This window comes from Ovis canadensis, chromosome 14 (assembly GCF_042477335.2).
Source record: "Ovis canadensis isolate MfBH-ARS-UI-01 breed Bighorn chromosome 14, ARS-UI_OviCan_v2, whole genome shotgun sequence".
Taxonomy (NCBI): domain Eukaryota; kingdom Metazoa; phylum Chordata; class Mammalia; order Artiodactyla; family Bovidae; genus Ovis; species Ovis canadensis.
Window position 1 is genome coordinate 77338771 of NC_091258.1, and position 14951 is coordinate 77353721.

Genomic DNA, 14951 nt, shown 5'->3' on the forward strand with positions numbered 1-14951 from the left:
TCCTGGAGAGTGCCTCGTGACCCGATCATCCCTTTTTGTTTCCCTAAACACTATAAACCTAAGAGGATTCGAACAGATCTTGCTGCGTTTAGGAAGTAGTAACTGTGCTTCAGTATATACCATGCAGGATGCTTTTCCCACGCTCATGATAAATCTCATTCACCTTAACTCTTCACAGAAGACAAACCACATGTTCCCACCTCGTATGTCAGGCTCAGTGCAGATTGCCAATTAAAGACTCATTAACAGAGACTTTGATTCTGCATTCTTATGAGAGGACCAGACCTGTGTATTATGGCCCTTTGAAAATATGAAAAAATTCTGCACTGTAATATATGTGATTAAGGAACTAACTGTGTTAGTTTCAGGTGTACTGCAAAGTGATTCAGTTACACAGATACATGCATCTCTCGCTTTTCAAATTCTTTTCCCACTTAGGTAGTCACAGAATATTAAGTAGAATTCTCTGTTTTATACAGTACATCCTTGTTGGTCATCCATTAAAATATAGCCAGGTGTATACGTCAATCCCAAACTTACAATAGAACCTCTCCCTGACACTATCCCTCCTGGTAACGGTATGTTCCTTCTCTGTGAGTCTGTTTTGTAAATAAGTTCATTTTCTTAGATGTCACAAGTAAGAGATACCATGTGATATTTGTGTTTCTGTGACTCTTCTTCATCTGAAATTATTTCGTGACTGTGAGTAGAGACTTTGCACACAGACACTCTCTCTGTCTCTCTCTTCCTCCCTTTCCAATCCAAGGACCACACATGTACACAAAGATAACGTGTGTAAAGATGACTGTGGTGTTTTTTGGGAGGGGGATTTGTTCTGCCTAAACAAGTAGACCACCTTGCTTCCTAGATACTCAGATGAACGCAAAATATGTCAAGTAGAGACTTCCAAGCTCCAGAATGCTTGAATGAGCAACGTGTCCACAACAATCAACTCCAAACTGGGACAAAATGGCCCAGCTGTTTCAGGACGCCAAGGGCAGACATACACCCAGTTCAGCTGTTGTTCATAGACAGGAAAGAACCTCAGTAAAGGCAGTGATTCCACACCGTTTTCCTGGGGATGGGGCTTGTTAACATTAGTGATGCTCCCTAAGTAATAAGTCAGGTCTCCTCTTGATCATTATGTATGTAATGGAGTAACAGTACAGTCACCCTTCTTAAATGTCCTTTTATTTACTTAATATCATGTTTCAGAATTGATCTGTATTCTTTGTCATTTCAGTTTGTGCATTTTTACTGCCATGTAGTGTTTCATTGCAGATATTTAAACCACAAAATTTTTTAAATATAATTTTATTTATTTTAATTGGAGGTAAATTACTTTACAATATTGTATTGGTTTTGCCATACATCAACATGAATCTGCCACAGGTATACACGTGTTCCCCATCATGAACCCCCCTCCCTCCTCCCTCCCTGTACCATCCCCCTGGGTCGTCCCAGTGCACCAGCCCCAAGCATCCAGTATCATGCATCAAAGCATCGAACCTCGACTGGTGATTCGTTTCATATATGATATTATGCATGTTTCAGTGGCATTCTCCCAAATCATCCCACCCTCTCCGTCTCCCACAGATTCCAAAAACTATTCTACACATCTCTTTTGCTGTCTCGCATACAGATTTTTAAAAATTAAAAAAATGTATTGAAGTATAGTTCATTTCTGCCATACAGCAAATTGATTCAGCTCGACATGCATATTCCTTTCCATTATGATTTATGGCAAGATACTGAATAAATTTCCCTGTGCCAAACTGTAGGACCTCATTCTTTATCCATTCTATGTATAAATAGATTTTGTCTGCTAATCCGAAGCCTCCAGTCCTTCCCTCCTTGGCAACCACAAGCCTGTTCTCTATGTCTGTGAGTCTGTTCCTGTTTCATTGATATGTTCCTTTTAGATTCCACATACGGGTGATATCACAGGAAAATTGTCTTTCTCTTTCTGTCTCCTTCCATAATATGTTAATCTCCAGGTTCATCCATGTTGCTGCAAATGGCATGATTTCAATCTTTAAATGTCTGAGTGGTATTTCATTATCTGTGTGTATAAGCACATACATCCTCTTTATCTATTCATCTGTCCATGGACAATTAGGCTGTTCCCATGTCTTGGCTATTGTAAGTTTTGCTGCTGTGAACAAGGGGTGCATGAATCTTCTCAAGGTATAGTTTTTTTTCCAGATATATGCTCAGGACTGGAATTGTTGGATCTTATGAAAACTCTGTTTTTACTTTTTTTGAGGAACTGTCGTACTGTTTTCCACAGTGGCTGCACCAGTTTACACTCCCCCAACAGTGTCAGAGGGTTTCCCTCTTCTCCACAACCTCTCCAGCATCTGTTATTCATCAACTGTCTAATGATGGCCTTTCTGATTGATATGAGGTGGTATGTCCTTGCAGTGTTCATTTGCCTTTCTCTACTAATTAGCAATGCTGAGCATCTTTTCATATGCCTGTTCGCCATCTGGGTATCTTCTTTTAAGCCACAGATATCAATTGTTAGAGTGACGTCTATGGATTTTGTCTAAAACGAACGACACCTCTGCTAAAGTCTCATGAATGTGCTCTGAGTCCAACCTCATGTTGCTTGTCAAGCGTCAGAGTGATCAGGCCTTCAGGAAAGGAATAGTGACTTTATTTGGAAAGCCAGCAGACCAATGAGATCGTGAACTTTTGCCCCAAAGAATCATCTTACCTGAGTTAGATGGGCTTTTTGGGGAGTGAGAGGGATGGTCCAACAGTGTTTACTGAATGTAAAATAACCCTAGCCAATGGGGAAGAAAATTCCAAGAAGAGAGAAAAATACAGATTAAACACCCACGTGTGAATTCACACACACACACACACACACACACGAAGAGGAGGAGGTGTGCCTGGTTGTTGCAGTGCTTTAATTGACTAGTTAATGGCTGTGCTGGCTCTTCGTCGCTGTGCACAGGCTTTCTCTAGCTGTGGGAAGGGGGCTGCTCTTTGCTGTGGGGCAGGGTCTCTCATCGCCGTGGCTTAGGCACATGGGCTTGTGGCCCATGGGCTTAACTGCCCCGAGGCACATGGAATCTTCCCATTCCCAGGATCGGGCCCATGTCCCCTACATGGGGAAGCAGATTCCCAACCACTGGACCACCAGGGAAGTCCTTTTGCAAGACTTCTTTTTAATTTTAATTTTAGGACAATTACAATACTGTGATGGCTTCTGCCACACATCAGCATGGATCAGCCATCGCTGTACTTACATCCCCTGCACTGTGGAATCCTTTAATGCTGGAATCCTTTGTTCCTGAAGCTGTCCATGCAGGTCTGCTCATAACATCCCTTTAAGCCCCTGACAAGACAGAAGGTTCTGTCTCTTCTGCCACTTTTTATCTCTATACGAATGGGAAAGTGTTACACCTTTCAAGTTCAGAGCCTGGAGAATAGTTTAGTCCCTCAGTCGTGTCTGACTCTTTGTGATCCCATGGGCTGTGACCCGCTAGGCTCCTCTGTCCCTGGGGGTTCTCCAGGCAAGCATGCTGCTGTGGGTTGCCATTTCCTTCTCCAGGAGATCTTCCCAATCGAGGGATCGACTCAGGTCTCCTGCGTTGCAGGAAGATTCTTTATCATCTGAGTCACCAGGAAAGCCCACCAGTAACATAACGCGATTCAATATTTCCTCCCACAATTAACATTGCCATTGTTTTCCATTTCCTTTAATATGGACATGGTGGGATTTTGGTATCATGTTTTCACTATAAGTGTACCAAAACACCGATGTGGAATATACCATAAATTTAAAAACAGAAGTATGAATACAATGCTAGATTTCTAATTTTAAAAAAAGATATGCCATATGACACAGCAATCCCACTGCTTGGAATACACACAGAAGAAACCAGAATTGAAAGAGACACATGTACCACAATGTTCCCCGCAGCACTGTTTATAATAGCCAGGACATGGAAACAACCTAGATGTCCATCAGCAGATGAATGGATAAGAAAGCTATGGTACATATACACAATGGAGTATTACTCAGCCATTTAAAAGAATACATTTGAATCAGTTCTAATGAGGTGGATGAAACTGGAGCCTATTATACAGAGTGAAGTAAGCCAGAAAGAAAAACAGCAATACAATATACTGACACATATATATGGAATTTAGAAAGATGGTAATGATGACCCTGTATGCGAGACAGCAAAAGAGACACAGATGTGTAGAACAGACTTTTGGACTCAGAGGGAGAGGGAGAGGGTGGGATGATTTGGGAGAATGGCATTGAAACATGTATACTATCATATAAGAAACGAAGCGCCAGTCTATGTTCAATACAGGATACAGGATGCTTGGGGCTGGTGCATGGGGATGATCCAGAGAGATGATATGGGGAGGTGGGAGTGGGGTTCAGGATTGGGAGGTCGTATACACCCGTGGCGGATTCATGTCAATGTATGGCAAAACCAATACAGTACTGTAAAGTAAAATAAAGTAAAAATAATTTAAAAATAAATAAATAAATAAAAAGAACAAAAAAAGATATTCAACAAGCAGCAAAGATTTACTGTATAGCACGGGACTATAGTCAATATCTTGTAATAACCTAAAATGGAAAATATTCTGAAAAATAATGTATGCATGTTTGTATAACTGAAAATCACCTTGCTGTGCACCTGAAACATTGTAAGTCAACTACACTTCAATAAAATATGTATATGATGAGATTAAAAATGGAACCAATGAAATAAATAAATTTCAAAATGAAATGAAAGAAAATGAAGTCACTCAGTCGTGTCTGACTCTTTGCAACCCAATGGACTGTAGGCTGGCAGGCTCCAATGTTCATGGGATTTTCCAGGAAAGAATACTGGAATGCATTGCCATTTCCTTCTCCAAATAGTGCAGGCCAACTGCAGCATCCTCCCTGATGGTCTGTGTACTCACTCTCACATTCCAGCTCTGCATATGGTGTATTCACATGGGCACCCTGAGCTGCCCCAGAGTCTCAGCCCAGATGGTGAGCTTCTGGAAGGTCCCTGGAAGGAAGTCAGAGGCTGAGTCCCAGGACCTCCCCACCCCTCACTCCCCAGCTCAGCTCAGGAACCCTTCCACGTTTCACCAGCATCACTCTAGAATCCCAGTGTCCCGACCTTTCCCAACACCAAGTTCCTGGGACTCAAGAGAGATATGGGTCCCAGGAGACCCGGGAGAACACACGTGCATGGTTCAAGGTCCCTGGGCCCAGACTCAGCCCTGGAAGGGAGAGATTTGCCACTGAAAGCTTGGGCTGATTCTCTCCCCATCAGGATCCCTGGCCCCTCCAGCTGCCCGAGCCCTGTGGTTCCCCTGACCTGGGGTCAGGGTGGGCGTCCCGTGCCCACCTGTGGTCCCCTCCCTGCCCTGCACATCTGGCCGAGGAGGAGAAGCTCAGAGAGGATGGGAGGCATGTCTGCAGCTCTGAGCGCCCAGCCGCCCCCGCCCCCGCCCTGTGCAGATGAGGAGCCCACGGGGCCCTAGAGGGCAAACAGGATGCGGTCCCTGGGGGGCTGCCACCCCTCGGGGTTCCCACGGCCGTGGACTCAAGCAGGGGGCGGCCCCTCAGTGGACCCGGTGCCCATGTCTCCAGGCAGGGCTCAGGAGGCATCTCAGCCCAGACCTGAGGTCTCAGCTCTTTCTCTTTCTGCCCAGTTGGCTGCCTGTTCTAGAGGGTGGGACCTGGGTTCTTGTCCTTAGTCAGCCTGGACAGTCTGGCTCCAACTAGGACTCAGAACTTTATTCTCCCAGTTCCCTCCAGAAATGGAATTTACTTCTCATTTTCAGTCAGTCCACAAATTTTTTTTGGAAGTTTTATTTATTTTTTAATTTTTTTTATTTTATTTTTAAATGTAAATTTATTTAATTGGAGGTTAATTACTTTACAATATTGTATTGGTTGTTTTTTTTTCATTTACTTAGATTTTATTTGATTTTTTCTCACAGTTTCATCATCTTCTAGACATGGATATGTACATATTGTGTTAGATTTATAGTTAAGTATTTCATTTTTTGGTGCTATTGTAAATGGTATTTTTAAAAATTTCAGTTCTAAATACCTGAAACTAACTTAATGTTTCTTTCAACTTTACAATGTTGTATTGGTTTTGGCAGACATCAACATGAATCTGCCACGGGTGTACATGTGTTCCCCATCCTGAGCCCCCCCCCCTCACACTTCCCTCCCCATACCATCCCTCTGGGTCATCCCAGTGTACCAGCCCCAAGCATTTTGTATCTTCCATCAAACCTGAACTGGTGATTTGTTTCACATATGATATTATACATGTTTCAGTGTCATTCTCCCAAATCATCCCACCCTCACCCTCTCCCACAGAGTCCAAAAGACTTCCATACATGTGTGTCTCTCTTGCAGTCTCACATACAGGGTTATTGTTACCATCTTTCTAAATTCCATATATATGTGTTAGTATACTGTATTGGTGTTTTTCTTTCTGGCTTACTTCACTCTGTATAATAGGCTCCAGTTTCATCCATCTCATCAGAACTGATTCAAATGTATTCTTTTAAATGGCTGAGTAATACTCCATTGTGTATATGTACCACAGCTTTCTTATCCATTTGTCTGCTGATGGACATCTAGGTTGCTTCCATATCCTGGCTATTATAAACAGTGCTGCGATGAACACTGGGGTACACGTGCCCCTTTCATTTTTGGTTTCCTCGGTGTATATGCCCAGCAGTGGGATTGCTAGGTCATAAGGCAGTTCTACTTCCAGTTTTTAAAGTAATCTCCACACTGTTCTACATAGTGGCTATACTAGCTTGAATTCCCACCAACAGCGTAAGAGGGTTCCATCGTCCTCTGGAAGATAATCCCTCAGGGATTACAACAATGGAAATCAGTTTTTAACCTACAGGAAGTGAAAACGCCATTCTCTGCTATGAGCCCACCTCCCCCTGGGTCAGATGACGCTGTGCTTCCCTCCTTCAGACTTGAGACTGTGGGTAGAGCACCAGTGACAGTTTGGCTCTTCATACTTTGTGGGTAACCAGTGACAGACAAGAACAGCGAGGAAGATGCTGGTATAGATGAAGGCTATGGAGAGCCTAAGGAGAAGGTGCAGCTGGCTGGAGTGGCCTTGAGGAAGCCGTGCTTCTGCCAACAAGCCAACGGAAGAAGGACTGCTTTCGTTGCATACACCCTGCCCCTACACGCAGGAGTTACTGTATCCTTGTGTCAAAGTGTGTCAGCAGCTCTCAACCTGATCAGTATGGTCTCCACTTCCCAGGAGGCCAGGGTCCAGCCCCGGTGGATCCAGGGAATTGGAAGGTGGGGACGGCATCGGTGTCCTTGGAAAAATACATATTTAATCACAGATATATAGAGAGATTAGAAATGGATAGTAAGTAGGAAAATTAGTGGAGAAAAAGAGGCTGAATAACTTGGTTTACGTGGAATAGCATCCATGCTCCAGATGGGAATTCAGCCAGAAAAACAGGGAGCAAGAAAGAAACGACATGGGGGAATCAGTCTTTCTGGAAACTGATCCGATTTCTTTATTTGGGGGTTTGTTTATATACCTTTTGTTACACATAGGGATGAATACAGAGTCACTCGGGGGTCAGCAGTCCTGACCTTTATCAAAATCAGGTGCTTCACATAAATGTATAAAAATAAGTCTTAGGGATATTACATCATCTTCTGGCCATGAGTGAGACCTGCTGACATTTTATGATCCTTTCTTTCTGATAACCAAAAAACTTATTTCTTCCAAGGGTGTTTTTTCTTAAACCAGGCACCACTCTCAATATAAAGTTACATTCCTATAGGGTGCGGGTGTAGTGAGTTACAATCAAGAAAGGAATTTATTTAACCCAAGGTTAACATGATTAATCTTAAAGGTTAATACTTATTTCTCCTATATGTTAGTTATGTTCATTATAAGGGCAGGGAACATGGAGATTTAGCAGCAAACATCAGCCCAACAAATGAAAATCCTTTCACCAATGCTCCCCTTAAGATCTATTTAGTCTTAAGATAGTGATCAAGTTACATTTTTACATAACAATTCATGGGGTTGCAAGGAGTTGGACACGACTGAGCGACTGAATTGAACTGAACTGAACTGAAAGCATGGGACTCTTCATAGGTTATCCAGGCAAGAATACTGGAATAGGTTGCCATTTCCTCCTCCAGGGGACCACATTTTACCAAGACTCTTCACTATGACCCGTCAGGCTTGGGTGGCCCTGCACGACTGGCTCATAGCTTCCCTGGGGTATGAAGGCCCCTTCACCACTACAAGGCTGTGATCCATGAGGAGGAGATAGTGAAGGAGAGAGGAGTCTGTTGTGCTGCAGTCCACGGGGTCACAAAGAGTTGGACAGAGAATAGCAACTGAACAGGCACAGCAAAGCATGGGCCAGGAAGCGGTTCCTCACCTGTGACAGACAGGAACCCGTGGGTCTCTGGAGTCTGACCACGAGTAGGGAGAGCGAGAGAAGGAGCCGTAGCACCTGTAGACCCCGCTGTGGGCTGGGGTCCCAGGACCCAGAGGGAACTCTGCCTGGAGTGCTCTGCCTGGGCCACACTCTCCAGCCTGCGAGCGCCCAAGGTTCTCCCCCTCTCTGAGCAGATGGAACTGGTCAAAGGCACTCTCGGAGCTGCAGACCAAGGTCATGTTCTCCCCTGACCTCACCACAGGGCCCCCCTGGGCTGAGATTGAGGGTTTCCTGGACAGACCTGGAAGGAAGAGACCTTGATCTCAGAGCACAAAGTAACTCGAGTCCTAAACAGAGGACTAAAGGCTGAAGTGTGCAACAAGAGAGGCACTGCAGTGAGAAGGCCGCCCACCACCAGGAGAGAAAGACCCACAGAAAGGGGTACTCAGCACAGGGAAACATTCAGAAATACCTTTAAATATGGGGTGTCATTTAAAATCCTCTTGAACAAATTAATAATTTTTAAAATGGATTGTCATTTACTGTCTGTTTTAAAGAAAGAGTAAATATCTATATGAATAAATGAATCACTCTGTAGTACAACAGGAATTAACAACATCTTAAATCAACTAGACTTCAACAAACATAAATAAAAAATAAATTTAAAAAATCAAACATGTGCGGTTCTCTTGAAATAAATAGAACTTACTAACTTCCGCTGGGACTATCAGAAAACATGGCATTGACGCAGAAGCAGATTATGGAGTGGAAATTGCCAGAAAATCATTCGATCTTAGACCATCTCATTCTTGAGGGCGGGTTCAGGGCTGCCATGCCCACACCCAGGGGCTGGAAGGTACTCCTCAGTGGGAGGGTTGAAGGGACCACTCCCCCCTCCTCTTTGTGCAAAACGACATGTTAAACCAAGAGGATGAGCAACGTCAGGGTGTCGACCTCCATCTCGATCACCCAGGGCCTGGACTGCAGGGCGTCTGGTACCATATGTGCTGCTGACAGAGGAAGGGAGCTCTGACAAGAAAGCGGGAAACCTACCGCTTAACCACCCATCGTTGGCTGCCTGAGCAGGAACTGCCCGTGTCCCTGCTCTGGTGCATTTTTCTCCGTTGGTCGTTCTTTCACGTTCTCGCTCCTTTGCTCTGTCACCGGCTGTGTCTTCCCCTTAGCACACGGCAGGGACTCTGTTCTCTTCTCCCTTCCGTGTTCACACCTCCTCTCTCTCTGGTTTGCTCCCTCTCCCGAGTTTGTGAGTGTCTCTGCACGCCTGTCACTCTCTCCCAGTACTGATGCTGGACAGGACACCAGACCTTCTGTGACACAGAGAGCAGAAGGGACTGGCTGGCCACACTCACCTGTGATGATGATGTCCACGGGGTCGCTTGGGGCTGACCACTCATAGGGGGAGTGTCTGAGGGACCCATAGCATCTGTAGGTGCCCGCACTCGCCAAAGTCAGGGGCCAATGGGGAAGTCAGCTGGGGCATGCCCACCAGTGAACGTCTCTCCACGTCTCTGGAAATGCCCTGTGCTGCTTTTTCTGTGCAGAATAAATTTGTCAAGCAGCATCGATGAGTGACAGCGGAGGGTCACATTCTCTCCTGCACGAGCGAGGGGGCCTGGGTGGGCTGAGATGGAGGGTTTTGTGGACACACCTAGGAGCAAACAGCTTGTGAGCTTCAGTGAGTCACCCCACCTCGGCGCTACACCTGACATCTTAAGGTGTGAAAAGTGTCCCTGTGAACCATCAAAGCCAGTTAACCTTCCTGTCTGTTCTGTTGCATTTTCTTTAGCCTTGTTCTCAGGGTCTGGCTCATGCTTTTCTGTTTCTCTTTGCTCAAGACCTCCAGGCTCCTCTGTGTTTATTCTAAGCTCTTTAGCTGTTGGATCTGCTCTCAGTTTCATGCATGCATATTCGGACACTTCAGTCCTGTCCAACTCTGCAACCACATGAACCATAACCTGCCAGGCTCCTCTGTCCATAGGATTCTTCAGGCGAGAATACTGGTGTGGGTTGCCATGCTCTCAGCTTCATCCTGTCCCTAATATGTGTGGTGGGGAGCTGGGTGGTTCTGACGATGCATTCCCTGGCTCCGTTCACACTCATCTAGAATGTGAGTGATGACTGGCAGGAGATTGGAAAGGAGGTGGAGAAAAAAAGGAACATTTCCCCATCTGTGACCATCACCACATGCCTCTGGAAACATTCCAGGGACTCCTCCCTGGGGCTCCAGCTCTTTCATATGGGATTACAGCTCCCTACTGGGTGGCAGGTACTGGATCAGGGTCATTCCCCATCCTCCTTACTGGCAGGCAGCGGCAGCATCCTGTCTAACTAATGCCTAGGGAGGCTCCTCCTTCCTTGGCCAGAGCACCCCATCTATTCAACATCCTGAGTTTAAGCTCTCAGAGTTGGTTCTCTTTCCTGGTTCCTTGCTGACTGGAAATCCTGACTGAATATTAGACCTCATAAGGAACTTGGACCTAGGATGGGATTGCCTGCATAGATGGCTGTCCCGGGCTGGGCTGGACCCCTCCTACCTGTGACCACAATCTGCAGGGGGTCACTGTGTCTGGATAACCCTAGGAGAGACCTGGATAATCCGGAACATGTGTAGGACCTGGCATGTTCTCTGGTCACCGGGCCAAGTGTGAAGTTGTTAAAATGATTTCCATGGAGCTTGGTCAAACTGGCCCCATCTGTTTTGAACAGTCTAAATGTCTTAAGTGGAGAATGGAAGTGACACTGAAGAGCCACAGTCTGTCCTAAGGGAACAGTGGGGCTTGGCCGACAAAGAGGGCTTGTCATATTCACCTAGGAGAGAAGGAGTCACAGGTTTTAAGAGGAAAATAGGAATGGTCACAGTCTGTCCTAAGGGAACGGTGGGGCTTGGCCGACAAAGAGGGCTTGTCATGTTCACCTAGGAGAGAAGGAGTCACAGGTTTTAAGAGGAAAATAGGAATGGTCCCCTCTCCCCACAGGTCTTATTGGAGCGCTTCCCCTTCAATTCTTCCAAGGCACCAACCTTGAAGTGCATCACCATGATACTCAAGGACACCTGGGGCTTGGGGACAGGCAGAGACACAGTCAACCCAGGACAGACATCACGGAGATTCTAAGAATATGATTCTCAGCAGTGATTCTTATCAGGAGAAGAACAACTCCTTGGGTTGACAAAATGTTGAAAACTCTCAAAACACAAAACACTGGGGATTCCTGGGTGGCCTGGTCGTTAGGATTCAGCACTTTCTCTGCCAAGGGCCCGGGTTGAATCCCTAATCATGGAACTGAGATCCTACATGCTGTACGATGCAGGCAAAAGAAACACCACCAAAAAACTGATGCATGGAAAAGAAGTGAGAGGGCTTCCCTGTTGGATTTGTTGTAGCTCAAACAGTAAAGAAACTTCCTGCAATGCAGGAGAGCAGGGTTCACTCCTCAGGTAGGGAAGATCCCCTGGAGAAGGAAATGGCAACCCCATCCAGTATTCTTGCCTGGAGAATCCCATGGACAGAGGAGCCTGGTGAGCTACAGTCCGTGCGGTCGCAAAGAGTCTGACACGACTGAGCGACTAACAGTAACACAGGCAACCAGTGAAAAAGCCACTTGACTGAAAAGAAGGAAATAAAGCTTGAACCTGGCTCCTTTGTTAGCTAACCAACATCAAGTGTGTGACAAGGTCCAGGTGGCCCTGCCTGATGAGCAGACCCTTCCCTGGGCTCAGGTCCAGCGGGCTTCCTGCAGATGCTGTTGTTAAGGGCCAGCTGGAGATGCCATGAGCCACCTTGTGGGGGAGGGTCTGTGGGCTACAGCCCCCTCCTCCCTCTCATGATTGAAATGGCACTCAGTGGGCCTAGCTCCCAGCTCCCAGACTTCACACTGTGCCTTCAGTTCCAGAGTCCAGAGCTGGGCTAACCTCTGGGAATAGTGAAGATGAGTATCAAGGCCAATAGGAGGACCTGGGATCTACAGGGCACACAGCTCTCACTGTACTGACTGACAGGGGTCTCACCCTAGCCCCTGTGTCCTCTGCATCAACCGCTACTGCTCTGCTCAGCACAGAAATACGGGATGGGGAGGACTCACCCACAGCTGCCCAGATCCTCAGACCCACAGAGAATCCTAGAAGGAAAACCACGTCAGAGATGGCTTATCCCGATGGACCCCACACTCTTTGCACCGTCATGCAGGGAACCTGGTCAGTGGTGCAAGGACCCCCCGATTTCCACCATAACCTGCTTCAACCGTGTGTTTCGGGACTCACCGAGACTCAGGAGGCTGAGGAGTGTGGGGCACATGGCTCTGCTTCTGTGAGACAGGAGGCAGAACTGAGCAAAGCTGACAGAGTCACAGGATGCGGAAGCGGTCAGTGTTGTTGGTACAGTCAGCCTGGTTCATGTCACATGGGAAGATGGCCAGCCTCTTCTCATGCTAGGGATGGAAGTCTGACTTGAGCCGCATCCTGGAGAGTGCCTCGTGACCCGATCATCCCTTTTTGTTTCCCTAAACACTATAAACCTAAGAGGATTCGAACAGATCTTGCTGCGTTTAGGAAGTAGTAACTGTGCTTCAGTATATACCATGCAGGATGCTTTTCCCACGCTCATGATAAATCTCATTCACCTTAACTCTTCACAGAAGACAAACCACATGTTCCCACCTCGTATGTCAGGCTCAGTGCAGATTGCCAATTAAAGACTCATTAACAGAGACTTTGATTCTGCATTCTTATGAGAGGACCAGACCTGTGTATTATGGCCCTTTGAAAATATGAAAAAATTCTGCACTGTAATATATGTGATTAAGGAACTAACTGTGTTAGTTTCAGGTGTACTGCAAAGTGATTCAGTTACACAGATACATGCATCTCTCGCTTTTCAAATTCTTTTCCCACTTAGGTAGTCACAGAATATTAAGTAGAATTCTCTGTTTTATACAGTACATCCTTGTTGGTCATCCATTAAAATATAGCCAGGTGTATACGTCAATCCCAAACTTACAATAGAACCTCTCCCTGACACTATCCCTCCTGGTAACGGTATGTTCCTTCTCTGTGAGTCTGTTTTGTAAATAAGTTCATTTTCTTAGATGTCACAAGTAAGAGATACCATGTGATATTTGTGTTTCTGTGACTCTTCTTCATCTGAAATTATTTCGTGACTGTGAGTAGAGACTTTGCACACAGACACTCTCTCTGTCTCTCTCTTCCTCCCTTTCCAATCCAAGGACCACACATGTACACAAAGATAACGTGTGTAAAGATGACTGTGGTGTTTTTTGGGAGGGGGATTTGTTCTGCCTAAACAAGTAGACCACCTTGCTTCCTAGATACTCAGATGAACGCAAAATATGTCAAGTAGAGACTTCCAAGCTCCAGAATGCTTGAATGAGCAACGTGTCCACAACAATCAACTCCAAACTGGGACAAAATGGCCCAGCTGTTTCAGGACGCCAAGGGCAGACATACACCCAGTTCAGCTGTTGTTCATAGACAGGAAAGAACCTCAGTAAAGGCAGTGATTCCACACCGTTTTCCTGGGGATGGGGCTTGTTAACATTAGTGATGCTCCCTAAGTAATAAGTCAGGTCTCCTCTTGATCATTATGTATGTAATGGAGTAACAGTACAGTCACCCTTCTTAAATGTCCTTTTATTTACTTAATATCATGTTTCAGAATTGATCTGTATTCTTTGTCATTTCAGTTTGTGCATTTTTACTGCCATGTAGTGTTTCATTGCAGATATTTAAACCACAAAATTTTTTAAATATAATTTTATTTATTTTAATTGGAGGTAAATTACTTTACAATATTGTATTGGTTTTGCCATACATCAACATGAATCTGCCACAGGTATACACGTGTTCCCCATCATGAACCCCCCTCCCTCCTCCCTCCCTGTACCATCCCCCTGGGTCGTCCCAGTGCACCAGCCCCAAGCATCCAGTATCATGCATCAAAGCATCGAACCTCGACTGGTGATTCGTTTCATATATGATATTATGCATGTTTCAGTGGCATTCTCCCAAATCATCCCACCCTCTCCGTCTCCCACAGATTCCAAAAACTATTCTACACATCTCTTTTGCTGTCTCGCATACAGATTTTTAAAAATTAAAAAAATGTATTGAAGTATAGTTCATTTCTGCCATACAGCAAATTGATTCAGCTCGACATGCATATTCCTTTCCATTATGATTTATGGCAAGATACTGAATAAATTTCCCTGTGCCAAACTGTAGGACCTCATTCTTTATCCATTCTATGTATAAATAGATTTTGTCTGCTAATCCGAAGCCTCCAGTCCTTCCCTCCTTGGCAACCACAAGCCTGTTCTCTATGTCTGTGAGTCTGTTCCTGTTTCATTGATATGTTCCTTTTAGATTCCACATACGGGTGATATCACAGGAAAATTGTCTTTCTCTTTCTGTCTCCTTCCATAATATGTTAATCTCCAGGTTCATCCATGTTGCTGCAAATGGCATGATTTCAATCTTTAAA

At 45.3% G+C, this 14951-nt stretch overlaps 1 protein-coding gene across 1 annotated transcript; it reads right to left on the reverse strand.

Moving 5' to 3' along the window:
- Window positions 1-7527: 7527 nt before the first annotated feature.
- LOC138419315 (putative killer cell immunoglobulin-like receptor-like protein KIR3DX1) lies at window positions 7528-12749 on the reverse strand. Its single transcript, XM_069552039.1, is given in 7 exon segments — window positions 7528-8737; window positions 9807-9908; window positions 9911-10105; window positions 10992-11239; window positions 11241-11265; window positions 12538-12573; window positions 12716-12749. Coding segments are annotated over 7 exon segments (945 nt in total). The 3' UTR covers window positions 7528-8432.
- Between the last annotated feature and the right edge of the window lie 2202 nt (window positions 12750-14951).